This window comes from Solea senegalensis, linkage group LG7 (assembly GCF_019176455.1).
Source record: "Solea senegalensis isolate Sse05_10M linkage group LG7, IFAPA_SoseM_1, whole genome shotgun sequence".
In the NCBI taxonomy this organism is placed as follows: domain Eukaryota; kingdom Metazoa; phylum Chordata; class Actinopteri; order Pleuronectiformes; family Soleidae; genus Solea; species Solea senegalensis.
Window position 1 is genome coordinate 13,731,496 of NC_058027.1, and position 17,051 is coordinate 13,748,546.

General features: G+C 42.1%; 1 protein-coding gene across 1 annotated transcript in view; it reads right to left on the reverse strand.

Annotated features, from left to right (window-relative positions):
- fam214a (family with sequence similarity 214 member A) overlaps positions 1-17,051 on the reverse strand; it is a 31,948-nt gene that overhangs the window by 5,070 nt on the left and 9,827 nt on the right. The window contains exons 2-5 of the mRNA XM_044030426.1: positions 4,786-4,970; positions 3,484-3,680; positions 2,302-2,427; positions 235-2,071 (exon numbers count right to left, since the gene is read on the reverse strand). Coding sequence (XP_043886361.1) covers positions 235-2,071; positions 2,302-2,427; positions 3,484-3,680; positions 4,786-4,970 — 2,345 coding nt within the window. The remainder of the gene's footprint in view (positions 1-234; positions 2,072-2,301; positions 2,428-3,483; positions 3,681-4,785; positions 4,971-17,051) is intronic.

Genomic DNA, 17,051 nt, shown 5'->3' on the forward strand with positions numbered 1-17,051 from the left:
AGCCACGCAGGGTAGGTGTCCTAACAGAAGTCACCGGGCAGCAGCCAGCATATTACAGACACCATCAGTGTCTAGAGTCCCTCTCAGGTCAGCGCTAACTGCGTTAAATTATCTTTAATATGTGTTAATCTCGGCTGTATTAATCGCAACAATGAATGCGTCAACTTGGACAGCCCTAGTAGTAATGCACTTGTGGTATATGAACAATTCTCCGTATTGTTCTTATTGACTTACCAGTACAGTAGGATGGGGAGTTGTATCAGGACTGGAAGAGCTGGAGCATCCAGACTCTGTGGGTGCCTGGTTCTCATCGTGGAGGGCAGAGGCCTGGGCTTTCACACAGTTCTGCATCTTCATGTGGGACTGAGGCTGAGGCTTGCTGTGGTTGTGGATGTGGTTGATGTTACAGTTCGTGGCTGGGCTGGCATCGTTATTAGTCCAACTGAAAAACTGGCCACTCCTCGGGCTGTTCTCAAAGCTGGGGGAGGCAGGGGGGGTTTCATGGCTTGGGGGAGTTCGTAAACACCGACCAGCTTGGGTGCGGGACTGACGTTTGAACGAGGGTTCTTCAAGTGTAAAGTGAGCACCATTTTGGGCCTGGGGAGAATGGCGTTCGGTCCCCTGATCAACGTGGGTCTCGTTTGTGCAAACGGGTGCATGTGTGGCAGCGGTGCGCGTGCTGCCCCTGTGAGGTTCATGGCTGGGTATGTGCCCGTTGGTGTAGCCGTTGGTGGCAGTGTGTGATGCCTGTGGGATGTGTGGGATGTGTGAGTATGTGCGAACCGTGTGTGTGACTGTTGTTGTGTGTGTGTGGTGCAGAGGGCTGCTGCTCCTGCTGTGCCTGGGGGACAGCGAGGGGACAGACAGCCTCTCCTGGATGAGTCTGGTGATGTCTTGTACTGCCTGTGCGATGAGGGAGCTGTCTCTGTCCCTTTCCTTCTCTCTGTCCCTTTCCATCTCTCCATTCCTCTCCTCCTCTCTGTCTCTTGTCTCAGTCATTTTCAGCTTCCTGCATGCCGCAGGTTTAGGAGAGGCGCTCTCTCTTTTGCTGAAAGAAGTGTCAGTCACGGGTGTGTTGAAGGGGCTGGACCACGCACATCCCACAGATTCATAGAGTGGTACCTCAGGCTCTTTGGTCTTACTGGCAGTTACGTCTTCATGGTTACTACCCCACATGGCTTTTGGAGGGTTGTCGGATGCAAAAAGGCCAGGAGGGAGTGGTGGTGCTGTGGGGTCGCAGAAGTTGAGCCTCTGTGCGATGCGGGCAATAACTTCCTGTCTCTCCTGCAGCAGGGAGCCAATCAGGGGGTTTGTTTCAGTTGCAGTGGGTCTTGGGGAGGGGCAGCGGGGTGGCTCAGCCAAGGAAAGATTCTTAAAAGCCCTCAGGGGCTCAGTGATGGGCCCCTTTGACCTCTCACTGCTGTTGGTGCCAGAGCCATAGTCGTCCACTTGTGTGGAGTCAGGGGAACCATTGAGGGCCGAGTACAGCCACTTTCCTGCTTTACTTGTGGGAAGCGCAGACGGGGAGTGGGAGCGAGGCGGCGTAGGCGAGTGGGTGGATCTGTGGAACAGTGGTGAGCCCTGACGTTGGGGAATGTTGACCTGTGGAAGATCTCCGTTCTGATATGCGTGACTCTCAGTCGGCTCCTGGCTCTTCTTGCTGTAGGGAGGTGGCACCGCAGTGTGAGGAAGGCTTTTGATGGGGATGTTGTTGATGGGGAGATTGGGAATGGGGAATCCGTTGAGAAGGCGGCCAGACATGGAGTTGGTGCTCTTGCTGTACATGTTAGGGTTGTGATGGAGGTTGTCTTTGCTCGGGTCCAGGCTCTTTTTGAGGGTGGGCAGGCCACCATGGCTGTTGTGATTTGGGTTAAGGCTCGGGGTCTTGCTGTAAAGAGGAGGCAGGCCGGTATGAATGCTGCACGCAAGGGTGGGGTAGGTGGGTTGTCGGGGGAGGGACTGGACGTGAACCTGCAGTGCAACACTCTGAGATACATTGGGGATGGGGAATATATGCTCTGTAGGTGGCTGGGAAAACTGCCACTCCAGCTCCTCATCAGCAGCACTGATCCTGTTTGACACAAAGGAAGAAGTGAGCTATATTGCTAACTTGTACATCTTAAACTTAACTGTCAGACAGAGCCACCAGAGAGTTTACTTCTTAAAATGTAGTATTTAAAACAAACTCACACATACCAATGAAAAGGTTTAGATCAGGTTATCTGTCACTAATAATCCGGCAAAACAACCCAAATAAAAAAGCCTTCAGCCAAGTGGAGTCTTGAGTGCATGTTGACTGACCTGTACAGGATGTTTCTGGGGACAATGCCATGGGAGGCACTGAGCCAGGCGCTGAGCTGAGAGAAGAACACATACGAGCGAACAGCTAGCAGCAGGGTCTTCTCCTCAATGAAACGATCGCCGCTCCTATTACAAAAAAAAAAAAAAAATTATAAGAGGTGGAACTGTGCCAGTATGTCAGGTTAATGAGAACACAGTTCTCAGTGCGTATTTAATCGACACAGTGTTCGCTGTTCCAAAACATGCAAGTAGGAAAGTGGGCTAATGTGTCAGGTTAATACACCCTCTGAGTGCCGAGCTAATTCGAATGTCTTTCCGACTATGGTTTTATCCATATTTTTTTTCATTATTTTTTAATCGTTTTTATAACATCGAGTGGCTTTTTATTGGCATTCATTTTCTGGTACTTTCTGAACCTGGGGGAAGATCTCTATAATTTCACTTTAAACGTTTGCAACACTATTAATTGTAGGAGGAAACTCCAAACCTGCAGTCAATTTTAATGAATGTTTTGAACAGTGAAAGAATTAGGATTTCACAGGTATGTTTTCTTTAGATACAGTGTGGTATTGTTAGAAAATCATCTGCCACTAGGACACTGGGTCTTACAGGCAGTGCCATCATTCCAATCAGAACTGATCTAAAACTATGCCTTTGTATTTAAAGTTTATTATACTTGTTGTTTTTTATTTATTTAATGCCCCCTCCCTTTTCACAAAACAATTACCATGGTTTTTAATTGTCATGATTATATTTTTTTAACGAGATAAACTAGGCAGAGTTCATATAATGAGAAAAATATGGGGATGGTTGAATGGAGGAAAATACATAATATAATCGACAATTCCTTTCAAATTACGTTAAACGTAACAGCTGTGAGCAGAGTCTCTGAGTATAAAGTCACTGCAGAACATTGTGTTTATGAATAGTGTACTTGCTCTGATGTGTATCGTACATGCAAACTAATACCACTCCATTTTAAAACCGCACTTTATGACAAAAACACTCGCTTTGCAGGTGAACATTTTAGCCTTGTAGCAGAAAATCTAGTTTCTCTCTCTTCTCTTTGGAACACTGGGGTAATTCTACTGCAGGCACAAAGACTCCAGACTGAAGTGGGTACAAGGCAGCAGAAACAATGGGCTCTAAAACTAAAAGACACTCGTGTGGATGTAGCCTTACTGTCTTGGAACTGCTTGCAGGGTCCATCTCTCCAGCAGCAGGGCATCCTGTTTTATGACTGGGTCACTGATGGGGTCACTCGGGGGGCACTCGTCACCATAGCAACAGTCAGGCAGGAGCATGACCTCGATCATGATAGGGATGCTATTCCGCCAAAGCAGGATCACCTCTGATCGGGTTCGCCTTGCCTGCCGACACTGGTCACACACACACACACACACACACACACACACAAGGTGGAGGGTTAGTGTTCATTAGTGAATGTCAGCACAGCGACCTTAAATTTAGGGGCGAAGCAGATGGGTCTCAGGGAGCCCCACTTTAAAGGTGGATTTTCGATTTTATCCACTTCACATCATTGAATGAAAAAAAGGCAAAATATGTGGAAGTTTAATATCTATCATGATTACAGTGAGCACCATTTTGTTGTTTTTAATTATTATCAGTACTGTTAAGTGTTATCAAGAGAAAAATATGATAACATGAAAATATTGAGCAACATAATATGATAGACACATTTATATGAAGACACATAAAAAGAGTCTATGATGTTTTTCTTGCTGGAGCACTTATGGCCAGTTTGACGACAATGGGGTGCAATTAATCCTTATTTTCTCAATTGACTGACTAGTTGTTTGGTCCATATAATGTCAGAACATGTTGAAAAATGGTAATCAGTGTTTACCAAACCGCAAAATGTCTTGTTTTGTCCATAAGCCAAAACAAATTTGTTGCAATGTTTTTTTTGTTATATGGAGCAAAGAAACCAAAACATATTCACATTTAGATCTGATGACTAATCAATTAATCATCGCAGCCCTGATGATGACTGCCCGCTTTCAAAAGAAAGAAAATGTGCTGTTTTTGTGGTTAAGCTGAGTAAGTAGTGTGTTTTTGTGTGCCGTGTGAGTCAGCAGCACATGATCCCTACAGCAGCGGAACAACATTAAGTGAAATCACAAGGTAATACGGAAAGCTTTAGCTTCCTGTCATGTTTTCATTAGAGCAAAATGTTTTGAGCCTGCTGCTTTCTTCAAATGATGCTGCGTGACATTTATCTGTGTTTAAGTGTGGTTATCAAAGATGGTTTAAATGACGAATACATTTAAAATGATTATACTTATCATTGAGAATTTTACTGTGTAATACATTTATATCAGTGGGTTTTTGTGCATCACATTACTCATGTGGGCCTCACTTCATGGTGATGACTTGAATGACTTGAAATGTCAAGAGACTTGTTCTCTGTTTACACCACAGAAGCAAAGCGCGTGTGTGTGTGTGTGTGTGTACATGTACTACCTGGGGCAGTTTGTCGCTGCATTCATGCTTGTGAAGAGGCGGCATGGCCGACTGGGCTGGCGGACAGTGCAGCCCCTCGGTTCTCCCCTTCACAGAATACTCTGGCGTCCTTCCCTCTGTGATGAGCAAGGTCAGGAACACCAGGAACTCCTCCGCATCATACTCGAAAAACTCCTCGGTTGCATCTGGACAAGGCACAAAGACACAGAAAAAGGTCATAATTATATTCAATCATGCTACACCAAAACAGGAAAACAGGCAAACTAGTACTTAGTCAGTTCTGTGAGTGACTGTTGCCGGGGCAATTATAACCTGTATTGCTATGATCATTACATGAACGCCTGTATTTACATTTTGTGCTTTAGTGGATGTGGCAATTCAGCTCTGGCTAGAAAAGCTTGTTTGGACAAGGGGTGTTGGGGAAGGCAGCTAATGACTCAACTTTTCTAGTGTGGCTTCTTCAAAGGAAGATATTTCTCTCCTTTGTGTCAGCGGAGTACACACTCAGTACATTTTCACGACACTGGAAAAAAATGTAATTACTGTTGCTTAGTCTGACTAAAACAGGACCTGTAAAATACATGTAAACATGCGAGTCGGACTGAAATTGTACTAATTTGAGTTTCTAATGGTCAGACTAAGACATGTAGATAATGCATTTCGGAGGTCAAGCTCCAGAGTCAGACTTAAGCTGGTCTGGGTGGCACCACAGTTCCCATCCCAGCTAATACCCAGAAAGAATAGAAGCCCCTTTAAGCTAAAATAATTCAGTATTTTTAACTTAAGGGATTGTAAGAAGACTAAGAAAAGCCCTAAACATGCAAACAACTAGCTATTTGCTAAACCAGAAACCATCTTAAACTAACAGGGCTGACACTCTTCATTCAATAAACCGATTCCCCACTGGTGCTTATATAGTGGGATATTATTATTAACAGCAGACTTGTCTGTGCATGGAGACGGACTGGGTTTATAGACAGCAATAATGATGTCATCATCCACACTCACCGACTAAAAATGTACTCACAAAAACTGACGTATCAACAATTGTGCCAAAAATGAAAATACTGCACCACCCACTGTTTGACTGGGGTGGGGTTTGGACACGACAGAGAAGAGGTGGAACAACCACAACATTAAGAGATACAGAAGTAGAACTACAGACAGGAAATAGTCAAACAGTCGGTCAGCTCTCGATTCACAGGAGATTCATTTTGATTGTTATTTTTACAAGGTGCAGTGTGTTATGATACCAGTCAAATGTTATCTAACTGCAGGTGTGGTTTGTAGTTGTTGTTTGTCTCCTGCTATGGAAACATTAACAAAACCCAGCTTTGTTTGTGTTATAAACGATGCCAAGATCTAAAGTGAGGTATTTTTAGCAGAGGGTAGAAGAGCCCGTCTTGGCTCCGTCTCCTCTACTTCTCCAGAGAACACTCCCAGAATCCCGCAGGACGCGGCTGATACACAGCAGTGCTGAGACTTGAAGCACACAAGCAAACTCTAGGACGTCCAGAAGCAGCCTGTTCAACAACCTCAAGCATTGACCTGCCCTCAAACAAATATTCAGAAACCATGACATGCTTACATTGACCTATTTTATGTCATTATTTTTTGTACGCCAGGACCTCATAAGGACAGAAAAGAAAGAACTTAAACAGGTCCTCACTCAATCAGAGCAGGGCTGTCTAGAACAGAGGCCCCTCTCAGCTGATTCTGTAGAAATGTGAGCTGTAAGCTTTTTGCTGTGAGAGTATATGTGTATGCATGTGTGTGTGTGTGTATTGCAGCCACCCAGTCACGCACATTCCTTGCAGGGAACTCCTCCTACATGCCTTTGAGCTACTGCTGCACGTGGAGAGAGGCGCACTCCAACACAAAACATGATGGAGGAGGGAGGAGGGAGGGAGGGAGGGGTGGAAAGGGGCCTGCTAGCCAGCTGTAGGCTGAATAAGTGCAGGGTGAAAAAGATGGAGAGGGAGGCGATATTCATAGACAATCTCCTTTTCTTTATGGGCTGGAAGGTTTAAACAAAAGGGAGAAAGCGGCCAACAGCAAGAGAGAGAACTGGGAGATGGGAGAGTGGGAGTAAATTACAACAAAGGTCAAGATTCACAGTCCCAGGGGTTTACCACCTGAGACTTTACATGATGATTGGCTTGAACGTACTGGATTTGCGGTCGTGAGGTGGGGCTAAACCATAAACCCAGTCTGTAGTGGGAAAGGACATTGCAGTGAGGGGATGTGGGCTAAAGGTAAGCCTGTGCTTTGTGATGAAGAGAGGCAAGAAGGAAAATAAGGAGGAGGCATGGATGGATGAGGGGGGGGAGATAAAAGAGTGATTAATGGAGCAGAGGAAAACAGCCTATGAGAAATGGTGTGTTACCCTTAGCCCCCCTCAAAAAAACACACACACAGAGCCCCCAATCATGTGTGCACAGTGGGTCTCAAATTGCTGCTTTCTAGGAAAAACAAACCCAGGAATACATACACTAACAATTGCTCCTAAATGCACACATGGATAACAACACACTAACATGCACACACATATGTGCACTGCAGGACAAAGGACTAATAATGGCAACTTTGAATCAGGGGCCTCAGTGTGTACGCACAGATGAGAGCGCTCATTCCTTAGAGCGCAATGCCTGAATACAACATTCCTACGAAGCCTACACAAATACACACACACACACAGCACAAAGAAACATCTCTGCGATCAGGACGGAGACCGACACAAACCGCCTTATAGGTAGAAACCCTTTGCGAAGAACATGCACCATATAGCTTAATCATTTGTCAATGAATTAATGTCAGTTTGTGAGATATAGTTCTTTCTTTTTTTGTTTTCTTTACATTCGGTTAGAGAAACAGCGTAGCGCAAACAACAAATCATAATCGGGTTTAGGTCCAGCCTTTAAGCAACTTTACGGATACAAACCCAAAGGCACAAAATTTCACACTGATCTTTTGTGTGACCTCTCCTCCCCCGCCTGATAATGTGTGAATTATGTAACGGATCAGATTTAGACTTAGGCGACTTATTATTAGACAACCTGTGATCACCTGCCACCGAGTCCAGTCCTCAAAATGTCCTCAGGAAGTTATGTCCAACAAAGTCCTAAAGAGAACAAAGTACATATATGCACACACAATCTAATAATTGTGTTAGTCCAACTAAAACCAGACTTTTAAAATGTTAGTCCAACTGATTTTTTTTTTATCAAACTTCTTATAAGTTGGACCAACCCAGATAATGCAGCTGGAAGTTGAACTACTATTGTATGCATACATTAAATTGAATTCTCTAAAGATTTCGACACCCAGTTTTCAACAACAGCAAGGAAAAAGTTCTTCTGGGGCCAGTACAATTTCAGACCACCAAGGAAACTGTAAGCGTTAAATATTTTTGAAATTCATCAATGTAGGAAGACTTCAAAGTCCCTCAACAGGCTTCTAACTTGCCACCTGTTATTGTTTGTGGTCTGTGATGTAAAAGGTCAACTGGAAAATGCCCAAAACTAACAAGCTGAGACGGGAGCATATTGCAACCTACTGTGGTGGAAACAGACACACGACAGTCAATAAATGGATTCTCCTACTGGTGCTTGTACTGCTACACGTTACAGTCGTAGCTTGACTTAACAGCGTGTGGAAAGGTAGTGATCGTTATTTTAACGGCGTCACTGCTTGGAAGATAGAAGGTGAAAGACAAGTGAGACGAAGCAGTCGCACATTCATATGAACTCACCCATTATTCTGTGAAGTGTGGCCCTCCTTCTATAGCAAAAGCTGGTCTCTCTCGCTCTCACTCACTCACTCAAACACATTGGCACCCATGTGCTCTCAGCTCATTTGAATGCTGTTTAAGTAGCCATATGGCGAAAGGCGCTCCCATCCTCCTCTGGTCACCCAGTGCTGCAGTCTCGGTGTCATTCATTTATGACCATGTTTCATTCAAATCCAAGCACAAACCGCTGATCATGTCTCGTTAGCCTTAGCTCATCAGTGACACATGTGTATACGGACGTGCACAGAGCGGTGGCAGACGATGTATAACACAGTCACAGATCAAAGGACACTGCACCGATGAGCTCATCAGAGGCTCGGCTGCTGGTTATCAGTCGTCAGTGTTACAGATCGTTTGAAAATATATGCTGCGCAGCGGCAACCAGAGAAAGAGAGAGAGATGGGATCCATTTCAGAGAGAGAGAAACAGAAGGTCTAGGCAGATATTGGAAGAAAACAGCTGAGTAGCAGGTGAGGAAACGTGCAAAAAAAGTTAAAAAGGATGTTAAATGAAATGCATTTCCAATTCCAGTTAACAGTCTGAAACGTCTAAACCCTTTGACATTTGCATCAGCTAATTGTATGTGAAATTGAATGTTCTGTATATTGAAACATGCTAGTTTTGTTTATTTATTTTTGCTTTGCTTATGAGCCAGGTTATGAAGATCAAAACAAAATAAAAATATATAAACCTGGCAGACTGTGGAGGACAGAGTATTTAAGAATGAAACTGCACTCTTGACAAAACTGAGCATATCATGACTTTGTTACTGTGTTATCCTTACTAAAACATACAAAATATACAACATTAAGTAAATATTTCCTTTAAAAAAACCAATCTGAGAGTCTATTTGAACCAGTGTGAAAATGACCATATGGAAGTTCTGCTGCTATTTACACCTCTATAGAACTCACACTGGCCCTTTCAGCAGCTTGTTTTATTTACCATCACTGGGTTGTATTTTTGTTAAAAAAAAAATAACATGCAGGATTGTGCAATACACCAGTTACTGTTTAATATAATGTGCATAGACAGGTGGAATAAATGGGTCAAGCTGTGACTGACTTCCTTTCAGTTTTAGTTTATCTTTTTAAAATCACAATTTGGCAGGTTGAAAATGTGGTTGGGTAAAAAAAACATCATTTGGATTTAAATATACAGTTTCACTAGACTAACCATTTGTAAGAGACGCTTTGTGTCTTCTCTTGTTCGCCTCATTCAAATGGTTCAAGAAAGCTGAGTCTCGTTAGCCACAATGACTAGCCACCACCCCGGCTGCAAATAGTACAATTTCCGGGGTGTAAATAGCACCTGCTGTCTACTATTTAAAGAATGCCTACAAAAACAGCGGAGATTTAACAGACGAGTCAGGAGGACCGATGATGTAGAATGATAAAAACAAATCTGTGTACAGGAAGATTCTGAAAATTAAAGGGTGTTCTCAAAATTGTAATCATCTGAAATATTAATACAGCAGACATGTGCCTGCTTGGTTCCAATTTTCATGCTTAGATCGATTATGAACCTAAATAAATAGCTCCTTATTGAGGTTCTCTTGAGCAAACCACTTAAGACCAAACAGCTCCAGTGGAGCTGAGCCAATTTTCTCATCACAAATGAATGAACTGTGATGGTATAACTGTGAGAACAGAGGTTGCGCAGCTGCTCCATTTTCTTAATGACAATCAACACTGCAAAGACACTAAAGGGCATAAAAGATATCGGATAATTAAAAATGCTCTTCAGGTTTGGTTTTTTTGTCTTTAGTTAATATGATTTAATGTTGGAATCCTGCAGACTACAGATAACCAGCCTGCTGGGAAGGTGCGTGTTAAAAAAACATTTGCAGGCACCCTCTATGCAGCAGTGGCAACAGTCTGCTGAGCTTGCTGAGGTGTGTCAGCTTAACACATTATAATATCTCGCTCCTTCTGAATGGAAAAAAATCATTCCTCATTCTTATCAGGTTCCACACTGAAGGGCGATGTGAAAAGATTCCAAGTAAAAGCCTTGCGTGCACTTAGGACCTTTTTATTTGCCACTCTGTGTAAGATCGCACAATGAATTAAACTCTAATTGCACAGAAAACTAGGCTGTCGTAATAACATGACCTTGAAACATGCGCCGACATGAAAATGTGAATACGCAAAGGAGCCCAAGTGCAATTTAGATTAAACATTTGTACAAAAATGTTTGCAGTATTGTTCTTCTTCTCTTGCGACAGTCAAATACTCAGGGATGTCAAATGTATAAAGTAAAGTACTTGCATCAACAAATGACATGACTGCAGTGCATCACTTGAAGTGTGTGTGTGTGGAGGGGGAGAAGAAATCTAAATTTAACACCAGTTATGTTGTGCTCACACCGAAAAGACGGTCTAATTCTCTGCTGTATTAGAGGAAGGCCATTGTATTGCCATTGTTACAATATCAACCAAAACACTAACCAAAGTAAATGTCATCACAGACTAAAATCCCAATTACCGGTGGTCGTATACTCGCCAATTTACTCGATGCATAAAAAGAATATAAGGAATATTTTTTATCATGACGACAAACCTAAATGCATAATTCAGATTTTTTCTATTTATTTTTTATTTTTTAAACTGTGCACTCATACATACAGTATACATGCTCTGAGTTACATTACCATTATCTGAAGGCAGAGGGTTAGAAGATTACACTGATCCTTAGTGCAGCCCCCACTGAGATAAATATAGACACAACGTAGTAGCTTTCATTTGACTCTTTTCCTCTCTAATTCTGCATTCAAAGTGGACTTCCAGCAGTTATCCGTTTAAACGTCCAGTGTGTACAATTAAGGTGAAATAATTTCCATTTGGCTGAAATTGAAGCTAAAATTAATCTTCTTCATAAGTGTGCAATCACCTGAATTGTTGTCGTTTCATTACCCCCTGAATGAGCCTTTTATATTTATATCAAGGGCTGGGTCAACCATTTTGGAACACCATATTCCTACAAACTGATTATTGATTGAAACTGAAGGCTACATACAGTATGTATCCACTTGGAAGGGAAGGGTGAGGCGAGAGATACTCAGGTGCAACATGTAACTTTACTTAATTTTACACACTGTCCCTTTAAAGACAGACACATATGCTATAGATTCCTTTAATTCCACTCACTAGATCTAGCACGCAAAAGGTAACACTTTGAAAAGCATTACAAAGGCAACCCATGGGTTATTTCAAACCTACCGAGTACAAAATGAAAACACTTGGCAGGGCTTTTTAATGCCGACATTCCAAAAACTAGGAGAACACATAGCAAGTTTCAAAATATTCAAATGCAGTGCTTTCAAAGCAGGTGGCAGATTAAAAGGGTCAGCAGCTCTAGCACCTGCCTTTCTGCCACAGTGAGAACTGCATCTTTTTTGTTGCAGGACTATATTTGGAGAACAGCTGTTCCACAAGAACACCTAAAGTGTGAAATGCGTCCAGTCAAGTCCTTTCTTGGGGAGTTAGGGTCTCTTCATTCTTTCCATGTCTATTCAGGTCACATACACTGTGTGTGTCCAAGGTTTCGTTCATACTAAAATGATGACCAGTTGTTAAATTGGCTTCTGCTGGTTAGGAAGCCTAAACTAAAAACAGCTGAGTAACTATGAGAAGCTGAGATCATTGCAGTAGAAGCTAACACTCCTACCCTCCTGAATCCTGTTTTCATGGAAAATCATCAGAGAATCTATTTTATTCAGTGTATCTTTACCCGTTTATCATTGGGTGATTCATTTAATTGTGCTTGAACATTTATAGATCAACTAACAAAAGTATAACTCTTCATTTTTAAAGCACCCATATAATACATTGGCTTCAGTCATTTCACTCCTGGCTGGCTGACCTGGGACCAGTGGAGTACAGTAAACAACAATCACGACTGCTGACCAGAGGAGAAGAGCTAATAAGAAAAGGACAAGTGTTGTCAAGGCAACTGAGACTCGGCATTGAACATTCCTGTCACGGTGATTGAGGAGTGTCCATGAGAAATAATGAGCTGAAGCGATAAGTGTAATTGTGTGTGACAATGAGCTGCAGTGTTTGAAAACAATTAACACCTCTGTGTCGTGATGAGGACCAGGCAGGCACATGAAGCATGTGATTCTTCGTTTTCCCTGCATGTATGCGTGTATGTTTTTTTTGACCTACAGCACAGCAACAGAGGAGTGCTGGTGCTAACCTTTAACTTTGATAACGGGGTCAATTGTATGCCTTGTGTTTTGCAACATGAATCAAGTCCCTGCCAGCTCACCTTTCCTGTTTTTGTCTGCCTTGTGTGTTACAAGGTTAAAAACACTGGACGGGGGAGGCAGAGTCTGCCAAGGAACTGGTCTGTTTTTTTCCAGACGACCATAAAGAACGGTAAAGATCAGCTGGTCTAGGTTCCGCTTCACGTCTTTACAACCATATCCACATAAAAAACAGAACTTTCCCTTTAAGATCTGTTTTGTTCTTAAAGTTTTCCGTAAACACTGCATTGTTTCAAGAAATGTCTTTAAAACACACAAACCCCCCCAAAACAACTCTAAATGCTGTACTACATATGCAACAGAAATACAACAAAACAATGGGAGAAGATGTGGAGCATGAGCACTCAAATAAACATTACAGCATATACAATCACAGAAACAGAATGAACCAAGCCAGGGGGACTAAGGAAAGAAAATAAAAGTTAAGGTAAAGCAAACATAAGAAGACAATGGCAACAAGAAAAATGGCAACAGTGAGCGCAAGAGCAAGAGAGGTGGGGCTATGACATCATTGTTTTTCCAAAGTTATGTATTGGTTGTATACACAAAAACCACATGGGTAGTGTTTTCATGTACATCATGTGGATAAATAGGCCACAACTTTTGCAGATCCTCCTAAACTTGTTCTCATGCGCATGGTGATAATTAAACATATTTAACACCTCTAGGGGTAAATTCAGATTCGACATCTCATAAATTAATTAACTTCATCAAGTACTTAATAAAAGTAAGTATGTTTTAGGATGTTCAGTTTTCTTAAAAACTCCCAACTTGATCTACTACTTTGTTCAAAAGTTTCAAGCTTGAGATCATGACATGTGTGCCAGTGTGTGTCTGTAAGTCCCTCTCTCCCACTCTGCAATACAAAGGGGCAGATTCACAGCACACATAGCAACAGGCCCTGATTGGCCGAGGCGTGTTAGTACAGTTCCAGCTGAGGAGAACTCTTCTTCTGTTTTGTGAGCTCAGCTGCCATTATTCTCCAACAGCCAAACACACACAATCTGACTGACAAACTACCTTAGCCTCTCTCTCTCTCTCTCTCTCTCATACCCATTGTTGTCAGTCATACACAGAGCTGTTGTTTAGAGACCATGCTCTGGATGAACAGACCGTTCACAATGAGATTTAAGAACTCAGCTGATGTGGAAAAAGTAATGCTCACGGTCCTGCATGCAGTGTAAACTTGTATTCCACACACTTTGTTGGATGGCTTTGTGATAGGACCCTATGCCTCCTGCCAATGTTACCAACCTTGAATCCTGTATCAATGTTTTTAAAAGGCCGGTTTCATTCTGAAGGTTAGAAAGCTCTATTCAGTAGCTACAAGCTTAAGTGGCTACCTTTGCTGAACTGCCAAAACTGCATTCTCTACAACATAACTGGAGCATAACTCATCCAGTTTAAACCCATGCTTACTGCAGAGACCTTGTGTTAAATTCATGTACAAAAATCCTCCTAAAACCTCTTCATTCTTTCATGCAGTACTGGATCAGTATGCGAGATGAAAGCTCCAGTAACAGTGCTTGCTTATCACGGTTAGGTAACTGTGGATGAAGGATTGCCAGGAGTTTGCGGGATTTCACCGTAACCACACACTCAGCCACGTGAGTTCGGTGATAAGTCATTTTAAGCAGACAGGAATCAGGATTTGTACCATCAGTTGATGAAGCCTTCAAACCTGCATACTCTCAGTCAGCTACGGACCAAAAATACATGAATTAAACTCCTTAACATGCTACAATGCTGTGAGTACAGAATGTTCTCTTCATCAACCATCCCAACTTCCCTGAGTACAGCACTTAATCCCCCATTATTTATCCAGTCCAATCCTATTTATTTTTGAATCACATTTAAAAACAACAATGTTGACCCAAGTGCTTTACAGTAATAAGGCAAACATTTAATAAACGCAAAACACTAACAGAGCTCAACACACGCAACAGGTGAGAGGCAAACGATATGGACCGCACAACTCACACCGAAGAAAAAGAGATGTGTTTTTAAGACAGACTTAAAAACAGGGAGTGAAGGGGCCAGCCTAACGTGGCAAATCATTCCACAATTTGGGAGCTGCTACCGCGAAGGCCTGATCCCTGAGATGACCATCAGCTGATCAGCTGATCTTCGAGACCATGAAGGAGTGTACTGCTGTAGTACGTCAGAGCGGTAAAAGCGAGGCCATTTAGACCCTTTACATCACAACTATAATAACTTCAAATTGTACAAGTAGAGGGAAGCCAGAAAGGGAGAAATGTATTCATGTCTGAGAGTTAGAGCTGCAACAAACGATTATTTTCACGATTAATCGAGTAAGCGCTTGGTCCATAAAATGTCAGAAAATGTTAAAAAAATGTTGATCAGAGTTTGTGAAACCTGGAAATGACTTCTTTGTAATATGGAGCAAAGAAAGCAGAAAATATTCACATTTAAGAAGCTGAAACAATCAAACAACATGTTTTAATCATGGAAAAACCTTCAAACCAACTAATTGATTATAAAAATAGTTGACGATTAATATAGTAATCGATTAATCGAGTAATTGTTTCAGCTCTACTGTGAGTTCATGTCAAAAGGTGTGCGGCAGCATTCTGAACAAGCTGAAGGCGATCGATGGAAGCCTGGCTAACCCCAACATAAAGAGTGTTACAGTAATCCAGTTGAGTTGTTTTTCAAGGTCATGCCTCAGTGGAATCAATTTAATCTTTGCCTTAATTATAAGAAGCTGTTTTTTTTTTTTTTATAAACACAGCTATTCTGCTTATCAAATCCAAATCATGTCCATTATTGTCCAAATAACCAAGAGCAATGAAGGTTAGACAAAGAATGTATCATTTCGCTTGAGGGGAAGAGACATTTGACAGTGGTCTGCATAAAAATGGAACGACATGCCAGGTTTCCAAAAAAATGGAGCCCAGAGGAAGCGGATACGGGCCAAATAAGAACAAACCAGTCCAAGGCGGCACCTATAATACCCAGCCAGTGCCCCAGACGAGAGAGGGGGATACTATGATCCAATGTATGAAAGGTAGCAGTCAAGTCAGTGGCCAGAAGAATATCATTAGAGACCTTTAAAAGAGCAGATTCAGTACTGTGCAGTGTTCTAAACCCACACTGGAACACTTAAAAAATAGGAAGACGACCAACTGAGTGTGAACAATTTTCTCCAGGTTTTTTTTTTCAATCCAATCCACGAGGTGTGAAGAAATCGTTCAGGATAAAAAGCTTATCTTGATTCGTTGCACAAGGTAACCTCCAGAACATAATGCAAATATGGCTGATAAATGCTCAAAAATTGTATAGACAAAATGTGCAGATACATTTTCTGAAATCAAAAACATACCCATGGAACGCTGGAGTGGGAAAGCAACACATGTGGATAAAAGGGAAATGAGTTATTTCAGGTTTTCATAACCACTCTTCACAGCTCCCTCCTAATCTCCCTCTCATCCTTCCCGAGATGCCAGAAAAATTATGTTCAGACACACTGACCTTGGGTTTACTGTGCACTCACAACACCCCTTTTGACCTTACTTGCACATATTGCATTGCAGCGCCTTAGGCTCCTGTTATTCAGGCAAGAGGGGCCCTTTATAAGCTCATTGTCTCCAACCAACAACTGTTATGTAACATGGAATACAGGCGGGTAAAGTGTGTCTTGGGTGATCCACTGATTTAATTTTGTCCCTTCACATCAGGTGTTAAAATAAGTCACACAGGAATCATTTCAAAAACCATATAACAATGGTGTTTATTTTCAAACTATACAGATTTGTTCTTTGTCAATGTGAATGTGAAAAAGAGAGAAATTAAGAGATGCACTATGTGCGCCTTTCTAAAGAAATTACATAACTCTGCAGGTCATTGTTACGGTGACAGCCAAATTACAGATTAAATTAAGATAAGTGCAAAATCACTTAGTCTATTATGAAACTGTAGTGGGTCAGAGGATTCAAACTGAATAAGTAGTGAATACAGTGTGTTCTAATATCAAGTGCAGGCAGAAACAAGTTGTCTTCATGAGGATCAAACATTTAAAGTTTATCCTCCCAAATGCTGTGTAGGAACATCAGAAACCTGCAGATGGGATCTCCTAAACTAACCCTGATCTCATACACTGGCAAGATCAGACACTAAATCTTTACTACAGCAGTTAAAATTTCAGCAAGCCAACTACTGGTGGATACAGGACACTAGGGCAGTAGGACAA